General features: G+C 34.8%; 1 protein-coding gene across 3 annotated transcripts in view; it reads left to right on the forward strand.

The window, feature by feature from the left end:
- Positions 1 to 2,052: 2,052 nt before the first annotated feature.
- The window catches only part of LOC149088031 (titin-like), a 254,438-nt gene continuing 231,903 nt past the window's right edge, over positions 2,053 to 24,587 (forward strand). The window contains exon 1 of one of the 3 annotated variants that reach the window (XM_089244024.1): positions 2,053 to 3,054. In XM_089244024.1, the coding sequence (XP_089100150.1) occupies positions 2,916 to 3,054 (139 nt within the window). In that variant the 5' untranslated portion in view covers positions 2,053 to 2,915. The remainder of the gene's footprint in view (positions 3,055 to 24,587) is intronic. The other 2 variants (XM_089244015.1, XM_089244031.1) reach the window with 2 other exon arrangements.

Raw genomic sequence — 24,587 nt, forward strand, 5'->3', positions numbered from 1 at the left:
AGCAGCTGGAATTTTAATACGAGTAATTGGTTCTTTTGTTATCGCCATTGCTTTTCAATGATTCTGAATACTCTCTCTAGTCTTATCCTCCCACTAAATCACTTTATATTATTATTACTGATACTATTTTTCTTATAGATTCACGGTACCTGGATTCTGGGTAAATAAGCGTTAGGGATGTATTGGATGTACCTAGAAAAATGAGGAATGGATAGAAACTCTTTTTACATAGAAACTTCCTACTTTTGTTCATGTACATCGCTTGATCTAGTGAAGAAGAAATCATTGAAAGACTTACGTTTCGTATGCAGGCTGCCGCCAAATTGTTTTCGCAGCAGATATCTCTGCTACCGTTGACTTATGAAACGTAATCTCGATTGCAAAAAGTTTTTCAATTAACGTGTTGTTACTGTTTAAAATTTCTTTGATAGGTCATATACATAAAAAATAAAGAAATTAAATTCTTATACAGTCCCCCGAACGAGCCAGTTACTAAAATGTAGATCCCGCTATTAAAAGTCAAACGTAAAAAATTCTTATTTTTAAATGCAGTGGTGAAGAAGAAAGAATTACACACTTTTTTTTCCTACTAACGACTTAAATTCCGCTTTATGATTGACGAAATTGATGAAAAAGAAAAAAGATAGACGTTCAAGAGTTACGAATGAAGTGATCAATATGATTTCCTTGGCTTTTTATAACATCAGCTGGAATCGATATATAGCGTGATAGCTCGGATCTGCACAACAGATCCGAGTGTTTCTGTTGAGGCGATTTCGATATATCGTTCTTGATATAATAGGCACAGCTCTGATGAATTTTTAACGTGTCCTGTGGAACTCCACATTTTTTTCCAGACATTTTTAAAGCTAAAACTCACGTGGGTGAATGTGCTAGAAATGGTTGCATGATTTTTTTCACATTTTCAAAATGTTTGTGTCTAAAAGTCTCGTCACTGGTGCAAATGATGCATACAAAGTGGCTTCTGGAACGCAATTGAAGAAGTTCCATTTAACTAGAATCGAGCCAGATATTATTCAAGTGCTTATTAAATAACTCATACACGAAATGACTAGCCTTCAACTTCGAAGTAGATGTAGTAGTAAAGAAACCGAACTGTAAAATAAAATAACAAGTTCTAATGAGACGATGATGATGAGAAAAACACTGTTCGTACTGTTGCGGATCTTTCTCCAAGAACACCCGTGGTAAGAGGTGGTGTATACGCCGTGGTCTCATAAAAAAAATGTACTAATGTGAAGGTCTGGTAAATGTTTCTCTATGGACAACGCCCCTACGAGTGGATAATTGTGTGAGTATTGCAAAAATGCATAATATCGGATTTTATTCAATATTTGGTGGAACTAGTAGATTGAGTGACCTTTTTCTTTCAACCTTTTATCTTCTGATGATAACTTAAGGTACAAGGTTACATAATTTGTTATGTACTAACCAACGGTTAGAATTTTTTTTAATTAGGACTAAAATAACCTATTATATAATTCACCATGATAGTAATTTATTATTATGTAATTATATTTTAATTTTTATTCATAGTTATTATTATTTTCTTCTCATTCTATTTTTCCTGGTGTGGTAGATAACGGGATAAAAATGTCATTTCATATTTATTATTTTTATCTATACATCTGTAATAGGTTTCATGGCTACATATTTGAGATATTTATTTGCAAAAAAAAAAATAAAGTAATATATGAAGAAATCTTTGGCTTAAATCCTGAACTTTAAAAAATGATAAACTAAAAAATTATCCGATATTCGGTACTTTTCATTAATAATCATTTTAATAAACACTCAATATTTTCTACATCACTTTACTACTGAAATACACGACATATTTCCATGGAAAAGAATCCGTAAATATTTATTTTTTATTATTTCTTTTAATAAAAAAAAAACAACTGCTTGTTGCCAAGAAAAACTTTTTTCGGGCAGAGTCCCGTGCGGAAAAAGAACTTCAGCAAAACTAAGCTGGCACATACATACCTAGAGACAGTTCATACCTGGGAAAAACGAGACACGCACAAGTCAAAGGCTCTTTTCTCTTGCAGAGTCCAAAAAAGATTTTTTCCAATCCACCCCCAACTACTGTGACGTCACGGAGCACGTGACTTCTCTCTCTCTCTCTCTCTTCCTCCACGTTTCTCTCCCTACCGAAACCTCCATCATCATCGCATGTGTTGTGTGTGTGTGTGCTGCATCCGAAAAGGAGGCAGTAGTCAGTCTCTGGACTTGTCAGTGAGATGCAGCAGAGCGCTGGATCCAGCTGAAATAAGAATAAAAAAATAAAAAAATTAGCAGTGTGTGGGAGAAAACGGCGGCCGCAGCATCAGCGGAGACGATGCTCTTACGAGTGCTGAAGAATCTTCTCCCGTGAATCCTTCTCACCTGAGATTATTTAATTTCTCACCGAATTAAAAAATAATAATAATAAATAAATAAATATACTCGGCAACACAGACAGGACGGCTGTATAATGCCATACAGAATTTTACCTTGTCAACGACCCGCAAAGCGGGAAATCGCTGTTAAACTCGGCCCGGTTGTCACTCGACGAAAAGTTTTTGCCGCTTTCGTGTAGTGTTTGTGTAAAAAGAGACAGACAGGAACAGAACAGTCTCTTTTGGAATAGCTCTCGCATAACAAATGGAAACTAATACAGTTTGAAAACTTTTGTGATGTTCATGAGTGTAAAACGCTTTTAAAATATCAGTGCGCAAGAACAGGTAAAAGATATAACGCTGGTAAATTTTTATGATCCCGATTCCTACGAGATTCGATTAAAGGATTATCTCAACGCACTTTCATGCTATTATAATATCTATAAATTTGTGTTTGTCATAGAACAAGATTCCGATATCTTCAGAGAATTAGTTCTTGTCCTTTCCGGGATTATGTATAGGAATAGTTTGACGTACTTCATGAGGTTGAAATTGTTTTTCATCTGCCCAGTGTGGTTTTTCGTGTTTGTGTCGCTACCGTTTAAGCGAGGATTGGGCGAGACCTACGAAAACGTTAGCACAACGTTAGAAGGTAAGTCATAATTATCACGCAATATTAGATATTAGTAATTAAAATTCATTACAATAAGAATATTTCCATGTGAAGTGAAAAAATATCGAGTTCGATTTTTGGTTTGATCATACAATCCGTCAACTTTCCATCACGTTGTATAGTGCATCATTGTATATACTGTCCGTATCTGTCCACATTTCCATAGGCCTTCTTTTGTATGATAATACTTATCTATGAAGTAATTTAAAATTCAGCAAATCTTACTTCGAGATGAATAAGAACGGAGAATACCAATCATATTCGTACTGGACTGAATATATAAATAGCTTCTCTCATTCATATATTCAGCTTTAAGGAACGAGATGAGTCGTCTTATTTGCATATAATCTGCAACTCATCTGCATTAAGGAAAATAGTAAGGACATATAAGGGAATTGATATTATTCGAGGTACGAGAGAGATATACGAGTTCTCCATGTCGTATCATCAATGTTATACATTGCAAGTAATCATAATATGGCACCGCAAAATAGTTGGGAAATTATCTTGGTATTTAGAGATACGGCAGCTTAAATACTCATTTTCTGAAGAAGATAATTTTACACTGCGAGATTTAAATATTAGTTATTTTAAAAATATAATGTTTACTTCCAATGATTAAATTAAGATAAAATTAGTTATTCGAAGCTATGTTTCTTTATATATTCAGTGATATTTAAGAAATTTAATTATTTACCTTCATTATTGATTAATTATTGACTATATTAATAATTTTTAATAATTAGAATAATAATTTTTGTTTTCTGAAGAGAAACTAATGTTAAAAAATATGATACCAAATTCTGCGTTAATTTCTATTACATTCATTTTTCTGAATAATGTAATCGTGGTGAATCAGAATATTGTTTGCGATAATGATTACATATTATCGGGATTCATGAGAAAAATGAATGGGATATAACTTTTTTATAATTTTATTATAAGAATAATTGCTTACCATTACTTAGGAAACGTTCTGATGATTGTGATCAAATAAGTAATTTTATAAATTCTTTGCAACTGCATTATACACCGTACTCATTTACGTTATTAAAATTTTACTGAAAAATATATCGAGATGAAAAAAGAAGTATAAAATTTAGAGATCCATGAAATTATCTGTATTTTAAATTCTTTCCCTCAAAATAATTTATTTTCAAATAATAAAGATTATTTGTAATTAATCGTTTTCGAAATAAATCCTTTTTAAACAAGTTCATTTATTTTAAGTTATTGGTTTTCAAGTAATTTAATAAATTGGTAGTTACTCTGGTAGTTTAGTGCAATTTCATGTTGTTTAGAAATGAATTATGACTACACAGTTCATTCTATAATTTATATGCAATGCATCATACTTATATTTATTCATGTTTTTAGAATTTTAGTGAAAAGTATCTTGATGAAAAAAAAATTCAAATTAAAAATTTAAAATTTTACCATGAAAATATACATATTTTGAATCTCTCCCTCAAATATATTTTTTTCATTAATAAAAGATTATAAATAATCACTAGTTTTCACATTGAATCATTATTTTATATAAACAAGTTATTTGTTTATATTCAAGGGTTGTTAATTAATTAAATTAAAAAAAAATACTGATAATTAAGTGTGATATCATCTCATAATCGCTAATTTGTTTTTGGTTCGAAATTGAATCTTTAAAAATTTCATTTCTCGGAGGAATCTTTGATATTTACTAAATATATATTTCAAAGGTGTTTGCTATCCCGTATACAAAATAACTGAATTGTTAACATAAAGTAGGCGACCGCCTGCCTTCGGGATACTTTTCTCTTTTGGAAAAGCTTATTTCGGATAAAACGAATGGGGTTTCGGTTTAAATGTTGTACAAAATTAAGAAAATAAGTGTTATTTCAAAAATATTTTTGCAAAAAATAATTGTATTGCCAATTTTATATGTGCAATTGACATATTTTCGGTACTTCTGCTAGACAATCGTACAGGAAAATCTACTGCTCTTATAAACATGTTCTTCACACAGATTATTGTTCTATGCAATACACTACGACGTTTCAGAATACTAGTAAAACTATTTCAGATATGATCGTTTACATGAAAAATGAAGAAAATGTCGTTAAAAATACTCGATATTCTCAAAACATGTAAATCAAAAAGTTTCAAACACTTCGCTTGGTTTTGAGTCTTTTGCACAGCCGCAGAGTTCGCTTGTAATACTGTTGGAAAATTTCATAGAGATATTTTGAGAAATGTTTCAGAACCAAAAAAAAAAAAAAGCCACAAATATTCAAGAAAACGTTTTCAAAGATTCCTGAGTTCAAGTCCCTGATTGTACTATAAAAGTTTGATAAAATTTATTTTATGCAACATAAAATGCAACTAATAAGTGTATCAGTTATGTTCGAGTGAACTGGCTTATTGGTTTTTTTAAGTTTTGTAAAATATATTTTATCAAACTTTTATAGTGTAATCCCGGCCTATAAAAGCACTAAATTCGTTCTATTTAATTGGTAGTAACTTTGCTTCTGTTTGTAGTAGAGAAGAAAATACAACTGTTTCGAATTCTAGAATAAAACTGCACCTTCAAATGAACGCATAAAAGAATTTCCCAAATTTTTGTCAAATTCGTCATTTAAAGGCACACAGTTGCCTTTAAACGGTGTCATTCGGTATACCAAAAAATTAAATTTTTAACATACCATCTCGAACGAAAATTATCATTAAAACGTACCGAAACAAAGTATTCGGATACATCTCCACTTTAAATTAGATAATCTTTAAACTTTTTCGCATAACTAATCTCAACGATTTCGGTTCGTATGTAGTAATTCGATTGACTTGTACGACTTGACGTTCTTTTAAAGCCATTCATTTACGTTGAAACGAAACTTCGGTAATACCACCGCATATGGTGCCTCTCGCTCCCCGTTCCTTCAATTTCAGTGGTATTTAGGCTCTGACGTCAGGTGAACGCATTAGTAAACTACCGAACTCACAGCTCTTTTAGTTACACATACGAGAGAGAGAGAGGGAGAACTTCCCTTTACAACCAGGGCAATGGCATTGAGAGAAACTAATTTACTTCCACGAGTTTCTGCAAAAGGACACCAAATAAGCACGATAATTAGCCTACCGTGTTTACTTTGAAGTTTTATTGGGTTCACCACATCCTGTGCAACGTGGTAGGAGCAGGGTGACGAGAATGGCAGCAGGAATCCGTCACATCAAAGGCAGTTGCAGATGAAAGTTCCAGGCATCAAGTAAACTGCGTTGAATCTAAAATGCTTCTCTCTCCACCCAGTTTTCTACCATCTTTTCATTTTCTCACACCAAACGCATTACACAACTAGTCTCACACCAAACGCATTACACAACTAGTCTCACCCCACACTCGGGAAACAGAGCCATTCCATTCACTCTCTAAGCTAGTTTTACCGACGAATAACACCGAGCGGCATTAAAATGTGTTATTTTAATGCGAAAGAATCCATTACAAAACTGTACTGAATGCCCGTGGAATCATCAAAATGGAATTTTTGAAAATCTGTATAGCCATTAAAACTGAGATTTGTATGCGGAGCGTACACATTTGTACACATATTACGCTACAAAACAAGATCCCATGAACATGAAGTCATGAAAACGGCATTGAATAATACAGAAATTTTCCACGTGACGGATGAAGGGTATGTGCTCATTATCTGTGTACATATATCATCTTTTTGAAAAGAGGGAGTTGCTTTCATTAAGACACGTTTTCAACGCTGTGACTATGCGATTTAAAGAAATACTTTTGAACATTTTTCGGATTTTCGAAACTATTTAAAAGGGTAATTGATCATATTTTTTTAAACATGTATATTTTGACTATTTTAAATTAATTCTACAGCTTTTTATTTTGTTGTTAATAGTTCCCAAAACTAATTTTGAATAAAACCATTTAGTTGGTTTCTGTGTAAAATGAAATCTTTTATAAAATATATTTTTCCGTAAAAATAATTACTCTGTGAATGATATTTGTAACTATTAGCAACCATTTTATCATATAAATTGAAAATTAATTATTTAAATATTCCGTTAAATAATTTATAGTTTTTCAAAAACATTGAACCAAGGCCATTAAAAATTCCAATTTTGATTATGCTATATATAGGGAAAATTCAGGAAATTTGCACAACATTTTCAGTTCACGGGCCAGAAATGAAACATTGCTACAAAACGTGGACCTGGAACTCATATGCGTTTGGTAACTATATCACCCGCATTTTACGGGACATTCCCTCAATTTTGGTCGCCCCGAATTTATTTTAAAATGTTCTTGTTTTTTTCCGTGTATTTTAACATCGCTCACTTGAGCTTCGTTCTTTACTGAAATCAAGGATTATGATCATTTTCCTACTTTATAAATAATGTATTTCCTGATAATTATTATGACTATAATCTCATAATTAATTATAGTCATGCAACAGAGTATTTAACTCACGTATTTGTGATGCTTCGTCTTTTTTCGTGAATTTCATTTTAATTCACTGTAATTTGTAGTAGCGCTTCGTTTACCGCCATTGGTGATTTGCTAGTGATAATTGACCAATTTTCTTACCTTTGACAATTTTTTGTGATAGTTGTGGTGATGTCTCGTATTTTTATCGAGGAAATATGGTCAACTTTGGTATAAGTCGTGTTGTGTATATTTAACATAGGCCAGCAGAAAGAAAACTTTCTGCGGAAATACTCTCTGGTGGAAGCTCTCGGTGAGCCGCATTTTGTCCGCAGGCTGGAAGTTGGGCAACCCTGCTCTAATGTGTGTAAAAGTTTACTTTTTCCAATAGTTTCATCTACTCCCCCCCCCCCACTCTCCCTTCATTAAAAACACACACACACACATCAGCGTCCAATAAGGTATACTGATGCAATTAGAACGGAGGCTTTTTCTACCTTGAACTTCCACTCATGTCAGCCCGAAAATAATACTCGAGTAGGCCTACTAAGAAGGTTACCAAAGAGATTGAGGTGAATCTGCCTATCAGTATTTTGTTGAAAACAATTGAACTCCGGTTCAGGTATCGAGATTTAAGGGGCCAACTATTCCATAGGAATGGAATGCCCCATGTGACATGAATCATTGACATGTAATGATGTATGACTTAATTGTAAAAACGCATCAATGGCGTGAAAATCCACTGGGAACCAATAAAGTTCCGCGTAGAAAAATTCAGTAGCTAGTGACATGATTGCATGCGCTGTATTTATGGGATTTCTATATCCATGTATTTTGGTTGTCTCGAAAATTTGTTTAAAATGTTCCGTTTCCTCAACAAAACTTACTTAAGCCTTAACTGGCGTCGTGGTGCTATTTTGATCCCAGCAAGTATTAACGCATTTTAAAAATCAACAAAAGAAATTTTCGTAAAAGCAATGGGTTTTACGCAACTCTTCATGCATCTGTCAAATAATTCACTAAATAATTTTTTTCAAATTTCTTTGATTATTTTCTCAAAACAGTCTTTTATTAAGACACACATTCGAAAGAAACGGAGGGATACAAGATTTTTGAAAATTTTGCAAAATTATATATATTGAATTTTTTGAACGCAATTTTCATGACTAAAAACTGAACAGATATGATTGAAATATACACGGATAGTAAAACTTACAAATGAAATTAATATTGACTATGTTTTCACAAGCACCAAATTAGTCTTATTCTAGGTAGGAAACACAATCCTAGCAAACAAGAACGCAATATGTTGATCGCACATATCCTTACGTACAATTCACCAACAACACTATCCTCATCTTCACCTCGGATATGTGATGTTTCATCATTAATTTGAAATCGTTAAGCCGGGTTTTCCTAGGAGTAGAGTTTCTGCGCGATATGCAGCGTGAAAACGCTGATTGGTAAAAATCAGAGTTTTCACGCTGCACGCACTGTAAAAACCTGCTTCTAGAAAAACCCGGCTTTATCGAGAAAACTGTCACCCTTCCGATACGCCATTTCGATCCGAACACTCCGACGGTCAGACAAAAAAATACTTACGCAAGTGGCGTGGTGAGGTCATTTGACCCCACGGAAACTTTGATTAATTATATAGACGTAACAAAAAGTAGAAAAACATCATAAATTTGTCAAACACGTGTAAACAACTAGTGGTTCGAGTCCCCGTGAGGGCAGAGATTAAAAAAATTCCCTTTCCTTAAAAATCGATATCTCCCCACTCAGTCAGTTTTCTGTATCTATCGTATTAACAAGGGAGAGTGACGTCTTTCGTCATATACCGCCATCTGGTGGCCCTGATGTCATCTGCGAGCCCCCTTAAGCGCAGGTCCATTGTGCTTAGCCATTCAGCATATACATGCGCGCGGAGGGGGGCATATATCTGTCTTCATAGCATAGTTGATAGAGCACTCGTCTTCCTGTGAGGGCAGAGATGTATTTTCCTTTACTGAAACATCGATATCTCCTCACTCAGCCAGTTTTCCGCATCTGTCATATTAACAAGGGAGAGTGATCTGTTTCGTCATAGTTTGAAAGGTACTGAAAAAAAAGATTGTCCAGATGCAGTTTTTTTCTCAAGGGGTTGGCAAGATGAAGAATGCATGAGGTCAAAATGACCCCACCACAGGTCAAATTCGTTGTGCTCACTGAAATTGCAGACATCGATGATTTGCATTACTACAAATGCAAATTAGTTTTTTTAATAAGTAAATAAACCTCTTCCTTCAGAGATCTGCTATAAAATCAGAAGACATCTCTAACTGAAATCAAATGAAGCCCAACATTTCCAGCTTTTGGCATTTGTTTCGATTACTTACCAAAAATTGTCTGTTAGAAATCAATTGCTATTCCTTCTGTAATATTTTGGCGATGTCCCGTATTTGCCCGTTTTTCTATGAAAAAAATCCTTTATTTCGATGAAATTGTTTACCCTGACTTGTTACATACTCGTATCACCTTATATCTCCAGTGACATCATAATGATATAAATTTATAGCTTAATTAAAATGAAATCATACTTTCGAAATGTGCGGGTCATATCGAAATTGACTTCACAGACAAGTATCTTTCACTGATCTAATTTTATTTTAACACGAACATCCTAACAGTTCCTATTGTTAATTAATTCTCAAGAAAATTATCTTGGTTACTAAATATTAAATTTTATACCCCTTTAAGCTCAACAGAAATGATGCATTTTCTGACGATTTTTTATTTTCTCAAAACATGCATGACACGCATGTTCAGACTAATGCCCGTGAGACAAACGTGGCTTTTATAGTCGTTTCATGCGACCCGCGACCTCAAAACTAATTTTGTAAGTGTGGGATAAATTAATGTTCATTCACGTAGCATTGTTTGGTCTTTTCCAAAGTCACGATGCTTATCTAAAATTGACCATTTCATTGCGGCTCCCACTGTCGATGCAAACAGGTCTGTGTTTAAAATTGCATCAAAATCCCATGTGAAAAAAATTATCTCGGCTTTTGTTTCAAAACTTTCGTTATACTAAATGAAAATGTACAGAAATTTGAAAATCACGAAACGTTTCATTCGATTATAAGTTATGACTGATGAGCAAACTGCAGAAGAGGCCCATGAAAAATTAACAAATTATCTATGTGAATTGCTGCACCATCAATACAGCTTCTTGGACGTGATCAAAATCTTACTGGTGAATGAAGTTTCCATCTTCCGTACATGTCTTCAATTTTTAGAATCAAAAGGTAGAGATCCTAATGTACATCCGAATCAAGACAAGTCTGATTATTGGTCTTTATCGCCTTTACCTTTTGACCCCTGTAGCTGACTTGACCGATGCTTCTGTAGTTTTGTGATACTTGATGATTTAACCTCCTACTCATCTTAGAGACTATGGTGCCATTGCTTAAAAAAAAGGAAAAGGAAGCTGATCAATTGCAAACCAGCTGCTATGGGTTCTAATTGCGACGTTGGGATTCATGGTTGAGGTTCAATCCAGATTCGTGCCGGAGACTCATAAATCCCTTGTCATGATGCATAAAATCCGTAATCGAGGCCGAAGCTGGTCAATATACGATGAACTCGTATGGTATCAGCACCCGTTTCTTCATACTATACAAGCAAATTCACACGTAATTTTACTTTTGCAGAAATGTCCAGTTTTTCTAATGCGAAGATTGAAGTATTCCTGGTTTACATTCATAACAAGGGAAAACAAAAACGAATTCAATCAAGTTGATGTGAATTTGCATGAAAATATTCGTGTCACAATCCGTTTTTAATCAGGTGTTCTAATTTTTGGAATCAATAATTCGTTGTAATTCATTTGAAAAAAAAAAGGAAAAACATTTTTATTTGCATTTCATTAACATTCCTCGTAAACTTGTTGGACGTTCTGATTTTTTGAAATAAACGTTGTTTATGTCTAGAAAAAATTGAAACAATAATCTGAAGATCTATCGTCACTGAAATAATTCTATTCCTGAGATAATGACATTTTTTAAGAAGCATTCAATTCACTTTATGTATTTTTTTGTCACCGATATGCTCAAGAAGAACCTCTTAAAACAAGGTTGCTCATTGCTCAACCTTTAGTAGTGTGTGGACGATTTTATTGGTTTAAAAATGTGCCGCGTGTCACTTGAGTGATCTGAAACAGCACCACAGGTCACGTAATTAAGTGATCTGTAATGACGCAGACCACTTATCAGATCTGTACATATGCCGCAGGCCACTTGAGCGTTCACAGGAACTGTCACAGGTTACTCAAGTGACCTGCAAATATGCCACGGACGACTTAAAGGAGCCGTCGATGTGTTGCGGTCAGCTTGAATGATATGGACACACACCGCGGGTCACTAAAGTGATCTGATCTGTGCCACAGGTCACTCAAGTGATATGTAAATGAGTCGCTGGTACATTTAGTGATATGGAAATGTGCCGCGGGTCACTCAAAGGATATGTAAATAATCTTCGGGACCCCAGTTGAAACGCTCCTAGGGTCGCATACGTGAACTGTACTGTAAATGTGCTGCTTCGTTCATTTTTACAAAATTAAGTCTGAAGTCCTGGGCCACATCAGATGGCCAAATTAGGCCCACGGGCCATGGATTGAGCATGCATGTCTCAGAAGATGGGAATTCAAATCACAGCCACACGTGCTGTAAATTTAGGCTTTCTAACTTTAACATTTAATTAATGTATTTCACTCGTAAACTTGTGGGATGTTCTCATTTTTCGAAATAAGGAAAGTTGAAACAATAATCTGAAGATCTATCGTCACTAAAATAATTCGATTCACCGAAAATTTTTATTCGCTTTTCAATACCCGATAACTCTAACATGATTGAAAAAAAAAAGAGCGAGAAAGAGAGAGATAGAGTGTGTATAACGGAAGGGAGAAGAGAGTAAATGGAAAATCAAATTTATAACACGCTCACGGTATCTAAAATATCGTAGAAAATCGCCTCGCAGATAAATTTATCACGGTTTCACTCACTCTCTTTTACTCTAACGTTGTTAAATCATACCCGGTTCAAACACAAACGTGAATTCATGGTCCGCTCCGTTATCAAGCGGCTGCAAGCCGAGCTGAGACGATACGCGATTGGTTAGTTAAATTTATGGCTCGCGAGATAGTACGGCCGGCTAATATAAATGGAAGTACACTGAACAGGCCGGCGAATTTAACTAGTACTGATACGGAGTGGCAAACTGTGTGGAGAATACGGGATTTGATCTGATATCCGTCCGTTGCGAGAATCAGATAACGCTTTGGGTTTCACCATCCAACCCCCTCTCCGTTGTTTGATAAAATATGTACCATTTACGCAAGCGATACGTCTTGTTTTTATTCTCCAAATCCGGCGATGTTTCCTCCAGATTATATGAATGTGTTCAGGTATTTCGCGTTTTGGACAATGTAAATAAATCGTATGGAGTTTCTATCAATTCTCTTAACTGGAATTTATGGATAATCTTCAATCTCTTTTTTCTGTTTGTTTGTTTATCGTAAACAACACACATTAGATTAAAAATAATTTATTTAAATAAGTTTTATAGAACATAGAGGAAATACATATCTAAACTTACATGTACATATCTAACACCCTATAAGTGAATATTTTATGAGAAAAGTATGGGGAAGTGAGGGCTGTGACGAATTGTAGTTTTTGATTTTTGTTTCGAAGTAAAATAAGAAAATTTTGAATTTTCTATTTGTTTTATTGATTGACATACGCATATAAGTTACACCAGTGATTCCCAACGTGGGCGTTAACGCCTCCTGGGGGGCGATGGAATGTTCCAGAGGGCGGTAGAACCTACGAGTATAACATAGGATTCTATGGGTTAGATTGCGTTTGGGGGCGATGGGGGAAATTTTTTCTGAAGATGGGGGCGATGGGACAAAAAAGGTTGGGAAACCATGAGTTACACGATAAAAAAAAATGATGAAAACAAATAATTTCAGTTGATTTTGTAGTGATGATAAATTTTATTCATCAGCTCTTTTGTCTCACGAACCCCTAAGCTTGGGGCAATCAGCATAAAACCACAAAAAAATGGATATTATATTGGAGACACATTTTATTCCTTTGGTCACATAAGCATACTGAACCATACTGAATGAAAGTTTTTGTATTAAAACATATACTTCGAATAGGTTTACAATTACGCTCATCTGGGCAGTATTTCAAATTCTGATTTGCTTATAGTTCGATTACACTAACAAAACTATTTTGAGATTCATCTACACATATTCCACACAATTAGTACCACCATTAGTGCACTTACCAACAATCGCCGGCTGAAGCTCTACGAACATTTCGGGCACAGAAGAGATCGACGAAATGGGCTGAAGAACATTCGATATTTGCGGAATTTCGTGAAGCGCCCTCTATCCACAAACATTTGAACTACTTTTTCTCCACATAAAGAAAATCCATTTTTGTGTGAGAACAACTTTTCATAAACCGTATTCAAAAATATTCCAACTCCTTCAATTTTATTAATTTATATATATATTTTTAACGAATTTATGGGACCCCCTGTACATGTTTGTATATGTTAATACTTCTATTTAAATTTTTAAATGTCAATAGTGAATTATTTTAACTTGAACTTGTTTGAATTTTATTATAAAAAAGTCAATATTTATGTTGAAAAATGAATTTATGTTGTAGAGGGAAAAAAATGAGCCTCGATATAAAATGAAAAATCTATGACAATAATCATAAAATGGACTCCAACTGCACTGACAAATGCTCTAAGAAATAAAAGAGAAAAATGCTAGATCAATACACAGAAAGTTTCACAGATGATTCAAGGGAAGCATCTAGAAACGTCGCCATAAATTTCTTAAGATCACAAAAGATCAGGAAAATTTTCTTCGGAAATCTTCGCGAACCCATTTATCATGTTCTAGATTCGACATAGTGTCATCGAGAATTTCGGCGTTGTCTCTGAAGAAAAAGCGCAAAAGCTGGTACAGAGAGAGAGAGGGAGTTAGCTTTTTCAAAGGACTGATAAATTTCTTGCCGAGAGGGTTAATGTACCGATGTAACAACATTACCTTCTGAATTTCTTCCTGATGACGTCAATGTATAGGACAGACGCTAAATAAACATGACTAGGCATTAGCAGGGGGAAAAAGAAACACTTTGCGAACTGATGAAAAAAAAGTCTATGTTACGTATGTGTTATATGTTACATATATACTATGTGTGTATACGTTCCGGTAAATGTGAAGAATAAGTTACTATGCATGATAATCTGTCATTATGCGCAATTCACGGATAAATTTATCACTTTCACCGGTGATTCTGCCTAATAATATCGGTAATAACAAAATGTCAGTGGTAAATTTGATAAATGCTAAAAACAAATTATCATTTTTTGCCGGTGATTACACATAACACCCTAGTGTAATTGGTGAATTTCATGAATATGAAATAAAAGTCATCATCGATAATTAAAAATCACAAATTCTGATTGTTCCAAATAATATTTGCACTTGATTATTTAACAATTTCATCATGTAGTATGCGAAAAAAAAAATCATGTTATATATTATTGTTGAGTTATGGCTGATACATTCCTCCTGGCTAGGAACATTTAATCTAATCTAGGAACATTTTTGTACGATGCGTATATTCTTTAATACGTTGATATGCAAATATGCATATATATGCTAAGTGAGGACTTTTCGCTGAACCGTGAGGATTCACGAGAACTCATGTTGGGTTCTGAAGTATCAAGAAGCTACTGTTGTGAGGTCGTGCGCGCATCGTGCTGGCCTCTCATCGAGAGGATCCCGGTTTGAACCCATTTGGCGGAACAGAGGTGGTCGGATCAAGTTGGTTTTCTTAAGTTTTCCAACTTCAAGGTTCGAATGGGAGCTGGTCTCCCACATGAAAAAAGTATCTTCGCTGATAGCAATGACTGACCTAAAACACGATACTCCCATAAAATGAAAACTCAAGCATTTGCCATCTTCAATTCAGAATATGGAAGATAGACCAGCAAGAACACGAAATAAGCACAATTTTGCAAGACAAATACATTAGAGCCACCTATATATATATATATATATAGATAGATAGACACACACACACAGACCCCTTTCGTGCATGTACCGGTTCATAAAAAATTTCGTAGAGGAATGTGCAAGAGGTGTAAGTAAGATTAAGTAAATAGTAATTGGTATCAAAAGCTGAAAAATGTCACATTTTTTTACAATAAAAATTCCTATTTTAGAGACATACAATCCGACCTGCTTAATCAGACATCAACAATTCGAGCACACAATATACGTTTAAGCTAGGTAATCCGATTATACAGGGAACAATTCAATTGTCAGTTTACAACGTTAGTATAATTTTTTATAAAGGGGTGTTCCTGAACTCATGGGCCAAACTTTAAGGGAAGGTAAAATACACATAAAGAAAAACATTTTTTGTATAGCAATGTGGGGTCGGAAATGAAAATTGTTGGCGGAAAAACACGAAATGCTGAGGAAATGAAAACAAAAGTTTTTTATTTACATTAATAATTGCAATAAGTGCTGAAATGAACCACCACCAAATCGACATAGCTCTGGCAGCATCTAGCAGGTGACTGGCACACCCTTTCGAAGATGCCGGGTGTTTCACGAACAGTTGCAGCAGCGACTGAAAATTTTGCAATGAGGTCCTCATCGGAATTTTCCGCCAACACTTTTTATTTCCGACCCCACACTGATATACAAAAAATGTTTCTTCATGCGTATTTTACCTTCCCTTAAACTTTGCCCCTTAAATTCAAGGACACCCGGTATATTGAAAACTGACGAAGGATCAATATTGCGAAATCTTCTAAAATAAGTCGGACACCAAAAATGAAATAAAAACTAAATTTAATCACAACGTGATCACCATTCCCAAGATTTTTTAGGAAATTTAGCGCCTTCTATTGGCTCAATAGAGAACAAAAAATGAAATAATTAAATGCACTTATTGAAGACCACTTGAATAGTGGAAGGCCAGTACATGCTCTCAAATGTATTTATCCTAACTTGGTAACACATCTTTCATTGGTTCCAAATATTTTATTCAATAAAATATTATGTTTATAGCGGTTGATGTGTATAATAGTTGAAGTGTGAAGCGTAGTATTTGATTTAATCAGGAAGAAGTCGTTGGAATTATCATATTAAGCGGGAGACATTGTCTATATGGGGGAAAATGTCGGTGCCGGAGGATTTTATCTATTTAAGCGGAGTATCCGTTATCCGATTAAGTGGGGCCGACTGAATAAGAAAAAATATATATAGATATATTTTATTTACAGAATTATTTTTAGAATAAGTATTAATGTAATATATATATGCTTTGGTTTCGTTGAGATCTTTGTAATCATCAAGGATGCCGTGCAGAGTAAACCTCTCTCTGATATAAGTAGAACTTGGAACAATACAATTGTATTCGATAGTTCCCGAGGTCTCTATAAGCATAAAATGCGTTCATTCGATTTATTTTACCTTCAGCGACGTTGGTTTTCCAGATTTACCCTTTCAAGACTTATTACATTTTAATATGACGAATATGCCAAAAACAAATACAACGCCACAACAGGCAAAACACGCGCCTAAAAACGCGCCTAAATGCGACGAAGTGGCTGAGAAAAATATGCCCATAAAAAATATGGATGCCATATATTTCAAAAATATAGCAACCCAATTAAAAACCCAATCACAAAAATTATAAATAATATATACACATGATAAAATACTATACAATGCCCATAATATATTTATTTTTGTCTTATTCTAAGTATGGATAGCTCCACGATTTACCCCAACATACCCCAAAATGACATACGAGTACGCCTTGGAAGAGCTAAATCTAATTTAACATTTTAACTACATTGCGGTTGGTAAAATGTACTAGCAACTAATACTCTTTTGGTAGGAAACAGGTGTTATGGACAATTTAACGAACTTTGAATGAGTAACATGTCATGGTCTCAAAAACATTTGTCGTAACCTGTGGTTGCAAGTGAAAACACTATATTTCTCATCAACTTCAAAGTTCTATTTGAATCCACAACCCAATCAAATTTCATAATACAAAATCAACAAAGGGTGAGAAAAATGCAATTCACCCGAAAATTCCTCACGGCTATTCACGAATACGCGCTGCTGCTAGCAACAAAAAATCTGGATAAAAAATAACGAAACCAAAATCACATCAAAGTCCACAAGTAAAAGGAAATATTGAGAGCCTTGCGTAAATAAGAATGTAAAGGAAGAACGAGTACCACACTCACACACACACCACGACTAACACTTCTTCTATGAGGGTTTTGTGTACAGAACCAACAAAAACGAATAAAAAGAATGAGAAAATAGAGAAAGAAGCAAAATGGTGCTGGAGTCTTCTACCAAAGTTGAATGGCATGTTTGATGAAAGCGATAGGAAACACACTCCGTGTGAATCTAAAAGCAAGTAGGGAAAATATATATATATATACGTATATCTGAAGAAAGATGCACAGAACACAGTGAAAAGGAACTCTAGTACGTACATAAAATAAATAAGGGAAATAGACTTTGTGTGTGGGTAGAAAAAGCTGGAAAAGGGATCGTGGGAGAATAAAAAAAGCCAACAAAAGAAACTGTTTGTGAGTATAAAATATGTAAAGAAAGTAAAAATGCATACAAAGAAAAATAGGGAAAACACATAAGGACAATATAAAACAAGTCAAAGAATAGAAGAATACCATTTACGTACGAAAGAACAAAGGAATATGAAACTCACTGCAATATTGCCCTGGACTGCAATCGTCACTTCCATAGTCTTCAGTAAGTACTGGAAACTGTAAATTGCATGATGGCATTTGCACAACACTGTATTTGAATATATTTTTTTTTAAATTTTTATTCTATCATATGGGTATATACAGTATTTTCTTGCGTGTAATCCATGGAAAATACATGAAAAATGTGTCAATTTCTTGATGAGGATTGATATACTAGTGGGTATTGTCTGAATTTTTTATTTATTTTTTGAGCGATTGGAAATAAGAATAAATGTTTTTAAAATTAAATTTATATTAAAAAAAATAATCATTTTAAGATTTCTTACCGATAAGAGTGGAAAAACAGCCATTTATAAGATTCATTTTTTGAGATTTTATTATTGGTGAATGAAATTCGCATCTGTGGGCTATTCTTATGCATACTGTCTGTAAGTAGGAGTGACCATATATCCCGTATTTTCACATAATTGAGGTCAATCCAGTTTTTTGATTAGAATCTACCCCTTTTTCATTGTTTTACATGTATTTTCAACGAAAGCCAACCTAAATTTTTATTCTTTATGTTAATTAAATATTAAAATTATCTTCCGAACTCATGTTATGATAAATAAAACTACAAACAAGGATATACATTTCACACATTTGTCATGTTTGAACGCTTTATTCATTTCTATCCACTGCAATTTACAGGTGTGCTTCATTTCCCGCCATTTTTCAGTAATCCAAGCAATATTTTGCGACTTTGCTCACTATTGCCGTGATTTTTGGCGTTGATTGGTGATGTCCCGTATTTTCCCGTGATTGAAATCCCAATATCCTTCATTTTTGTCGAGGGAATATGGTCAACCGGTGTGTGTGAGTATTACTGCTGCTATTTACTTTTCCAGTTTAAGTGTGAGCACCGGGCAGGAGATTGAATGTCTGAATGCATAATTATTCTTTTGTTGGCCTGCCACTCCCTAGTGCAAATAAATAAAAGTAAAACGTTCTTGAAATCGTTTAATCCATTACATCTATTACATTGGAATAATTTAATAACGAACTACCGCAAAAACTTATTTAATGAAGTTAAAAATGAAAATCTTAAGAACTAATTTTATTTCATTTCAGGAAAATAAGATTATGAAAGTTTTCTTATTGGTTTTATCTTGCGTATGGATAGACAAGAGAAATGAAATTTTGGTTCGTCAACGCACTCAATGTGAGATAGTATAATCTTACGTACCCTAAGATGTTTATGCAACACGTTCATTAATTCTGTTTAAAATTAAGCTAATGACACCATATTATTAGCTTATTTTAATTCCGTAAAAAGCATTTGAGCTAGCAACGTTGCGTGAAATATAAGACGCTGTTAAAGAATGAAGGAAATAAGAGATATGTTAAAATGAGAGAGAGAGGTTATTTAAATGTTGTAGATCACAGTATGTTTCGTGCATATGATACTTTGGATGATTCTCGGTTTGTTTTTTATGGGTTTTTTTTTTTCTCGTGAATACGTCGTTTAAATCGCCGGACGATGCTGGGAACATTCGTAAAATGTTTCGTGACGAAATTTTTTAAACGCTCATATTTCAGAAAGTAGGCTACCTAATGCAAGTCAAAAGCATTGGAAATGTCAGATATACATTGCAAAGGTGCTTTCAAGGATATTACTCTAATTTCAATATATTTTCCCGTGTGGGCACCAGACCCAAAGCCCTGATTCGTAACAAATTGTTTTCCGCTACATCTCAAACAGTACGCAACGCACGTGAAAAGTAATGGTATCGCCACAGTTCACAACGAAAATAGACGACGTTGATGTCTTTTGTTAGCTATTCCAAAGACAAAGCCGATGATAATGACATAATTTCAGTATTCCAGTACCTAACAGGCGATTCTAAGCACAGAAGATGCATTTACGTCAGAACTTGTGGCCGTGTCTATGATGCAGCCTACACCAATCCCCCCCCCCCGCAGTAGTTTATGAATATATTCGTATATTTTTCTTCAGCAACATATTCACAAACCACATACACTAGAAACTGGCATAACCGGAACCCGTTAACCTAGAAGTCGGAGAAAGACTCATTTCCATGAGAGACCAGTCAAATCAATCAACCTAACAGAACACATTTAAAAATTTTATTTTAATCATTTTATTTTTACAATACCAAAACCTACTTCTTAGAGGGTAATAACTGAGAGCTTATCTGGATAAGATACCGTATGCCTTAGTAGAGGGGTTCCTAGCTATGGGTCCTTGGAGTGATTTTTAGAGGGAGGTGTGAGCTTGGGTGGGAAAACAATTAATTCATTGTTTTTAAATTTGTTATCCTATATTTGTATTATATGTCCTGCACACATTCCACACTGGTCTGTACCAGTGCCAACAGTATAGAGCGAAAATTCTTCTCGACGGGTGGAGTCCTTGGAACTATATTACTTTCAATTTTTCATCATAATTTCTTCATCAATATACTTTGAATCAAAACAAACTCTAGAATTTACTATAGAGAGATTTTTGTTTTATTTTTCATAAATTCATATAAAATCTAAAGCCATCTCGAACATATTCCATTGAAGATGAAAGAGAATTCCATCAGTTTTCCCTCTATATATATGTGCATAGAAATCAAAGCGTTTAAACCATCATCTTAAACCTATTGATGGGAACATTTCCGAATGCATGAATCCAATTTATACGAAAAGTATAAAAAATAAAATAAAATGAAATTTCGACCAATTTTTCCTTCGAAAGAGCACCGAAAATATAAAATGTAACAATTTTCGATAAAATTTCTGTTAGCAATAAATAGAAAAACCGAACGATTTCGAAACAGAAATTTCGAGTCGAGGAAAATAGTGTGAACTGTGTCTCAAAAGAAAAGGTTCCCAATGTGTTGCCCTCAAAAAATTCTGAGAAAAAAGTACATTCATCTCCCTCAGATACACATAAAGCTAAAAAAATTAAAGGCGTAGTGCAATTATTACAGAAGCATTTTTTTTAATGACCACCGTTGGCTACTCATCGCGCTTTTTGGTGACATAACGGTATATAAAATACTTCTTTTCACTCTCTCACGCACAGTATATAGGCCTCATTTTTTTGCTTCTTTCTCTTCCTTTGTCTGTGCTGTACCTGATCGTAAGAGCTGGGGTTTTTAAAACCTGAAGATAAAACATCGTTGCTGATATGTTAAAAAAAAACTGAATTTCACGTTTTTTAACCTCCAGACCAACGGTGATCCTCGCTCTGTTCCCTTAGAGCAGCGGTTCTCAACTGGTGCTCCGCGGAGTCCTTAGGGCTCCTTGTGCACTCTCCAGGGGCTCCGCGGCCCCTCGAGGAAAGTAAAAAAAACAGTAAAATAAAAAAAAAAATTATTATAAATATTTTAAATAGTAAAAGTAAATCAGTAACTTTGATGAATAATTAAAAAATTGGTCTACGGGGCTCCGCCATAGCATTTTTTTACTAAAAAGGGCTCCGCGAGTCAAAAGATGTTGAGAACCGCTGCCTTAGAGGATATAAGTGTTCGTAAGTATTTTAACCACTAAACAAGAACAAGGTTTTTAGCCGATCAGTATGACGTTTCATCTTTAGGTCATAAAAATCCGAGACCTACTGACCATGAGTTGCCAGGGCCGAACTTGGTCATTTATCGGCAGGGTGCAGGAATAGTATTGCGGCCCTTTTCGATATTACGAGAGAGATGTGATAGGGGGTTAGGCCCAGAGAGGAACCTATTTTTTATACACACACCAAATTAGAGTGGAGGGGGGGGGGCTTACTAAAAGTCTTGGAATTAGGATCCATCAAAAAAAACTTTCTGAGGTGGTTCCATAAAGCAGAGCCGTCTAAACACAGGGTCATACTGGGCAGTGGAGAGGGTTATGGAGCCTAGCGTTAACGAGACAGATGCAAAACAAAATACTGTCGAATACATTAAATAAGATTTTCAATCAGGGTGAATGAATGCCACTTCAAGTCTGAAAGGGTGACAGTCCCAGAGAGTCATTTTTCCCGAGGGCTCAGAGTGCTGTGAAGACCATGTGCCCATCATGGAAAAGGCTAATAGGGCTCTGGGTGGATTTAAGTATCGCCTTACAATTTCCAATATTTAAAACTATAAATTTTCCTGCAAAAACATATAAGAAGCCATCTAAAAATCTTAGTCTGGGATCATGTCAAAATTCAAGGCCCCCATTCAAGGATATCGGTTCAGCGAATTCACTACCGCTGTTAGTTAAATCGACAAATTCTTCATCAATAGATCAATAGAATTTCAAGTTTTGGCCTTCGAAAAGCAGTTATCGTAAAATATTATGCAAAATCAATGCAATAAGACCCAGTTTTAGCCTCTAATATTTTCTGGCCCGGTTCGAACGCACCCTTCGCGCGTACACAAGCCCGGCCCTGCGTGTTGTTATTCAAACAACACACAGCTAACAATCTAGGATTTCGAAATTTTTAAAATCATTCCTAGTCTCTATTGGCGTTCAAAATATTAATGAAACATTTGTTTTTGTTTTTAGTGACCCATAATAATTCCACCGTATTTTTGTGCATATTTAAATGAGCAGAATCAGTGATAATTTCTGAAAACAAAAATTGAAGACGTCACCTTGAGACCTTTCCCTTGTTAGTCAAACGACGATTCCGTCTCAAAAGAAGTTAGAATAAACAGAATCTTTTCACACGTCAGATCCTAGGAAAATTCAGAAATGTTACGCCAAGGAATTCACAACTTCCAGAGAAATTTCCAGAAAAAAATATCTCTCCCGTTTCCGTCTATTTCATCTCTCACTTGCGGCACATACAAGTTTCCTTCTAATATTGCCAGGAACACTTTATATGTACTTTTTTTTTTTTTTTTGCTTTTTCTTCTTAAAGTGACAGTTCCTTGACGATGTGTGTTCTATAACATTTCTTTTTTCTTATATATATAAAGTATATACATGTAATATTTTACTCTTTCTCCCTTTTAAAACCCAGTCTAAAGTGTTTGTATTTGGAGAGTAGGTTGTCGGAGATGGAAAAGGGAAAAAGTTCTACTCCCCCCTCACTTCCAATATATTGAAAAGCGAAATGCGCCCCTCTCTGTACCAAAGAAAAATTTCAACAAAAAAAGACAGAAAGAAAAGAGCAAACATGTCTAAATTACGTTCTAGAGATCAAGTTCGTGTTAAAAGCTTCAAAAACGTCGTACACTTCTGTTTTTTCTTACAAAAAAAAAACAGTCGGAAATTATATAAAACTGGAAAGAAAAATTATTTTTCTTCTAAGAGGTTAGAAAATTTCCAGTGAATTTAAAAGTTCTTTCCGGAGTGGATAAGAGAGAGAGAGAGAGATTGAAAGAGTGTTTATTTAGTTCGAGACTATTTCGGATGTTATTTTTCACTTATTTTGGAATTTGGAATTTTTATCTCAAAAATAATAATAAGAAGCAATTGCTCGTTGGAATTTAATGTCGGATGTATCATTTGAAGGATTATGGGATGTTTAGAGTTTGTTACGTGTGCTGCAGTGTATTCGTGCGAAATAATTTCGGATGTCTGAGGTGATTTATGTACGTCAGGAAACTTGGTCCTTTGAGGTTTCGATATTTCTCACTGGACGGGACCAATTGTGAGAGTAGGGGATGGTATTAGTGACGAAGTGAGTGGGTGAGTGGCCATATGAGTAGTGAGTGACCGTAAGAGTGACCAAGTGGGTGGGTCAATGGCCGTGTGAGTGTCCAAGCGGGTGGATCAGTAGCCGTGTTTGGTAAATGATAGTATGAGGGAACAAGTGAGTGGATAAGTGACCGTGGGAGTGACCATTTGATCAGTGATGGGTGAGTGACTATTTGAGCGGTGAGTGGGTAAGTGACCACAGGAGTGACCATTTGAGCAGGGAATAATCGTATTAGAGACCATATCAGCAGTGAGCAATCGTATGAGTATGGCCACATGAGAACTGAGTAATCGTATGAGTACTGAGTAATCATATGTGTGACCAAGTGAAGTGAGTGAGTGAGTGAGTGAGTGTCCGTGTGAGTGGTGATTCAGGGAACAAGTGAGTGGTAAGTGATCGTATCAATGACGATTTAAGAAATGAGTAGGTAAATGACCGTATGAGTGACCATTTAAGCAATGAGTGGTTAAGTGATCGTATTAGTGGCCATTTGAGTAGTGAATAATCGTATGAGTAGGGCCATATGAGAACTGTGTAATCATATGAGTGACCAAGTGAGTGACTGAGTGGCGATTGATCGTATGAGGGAACAAG

This window comes from Pholcus phalangioides, unplaced genomic scaffold (genome assembly GCF_987345545.1).
Source record: "Pholcus phalangioides strain wild (caught in Gottingen) unplaced genomic scaffold, Ppha-v1.0 ptg000003l_1, whole genome shotgun sequence".
Lineage (NCBI taxonomy): Eukaryota > Metazoa > Arthropoda > Arachnida > Araneae > Pholcidae > Pholcus > Pholcus phalangioides.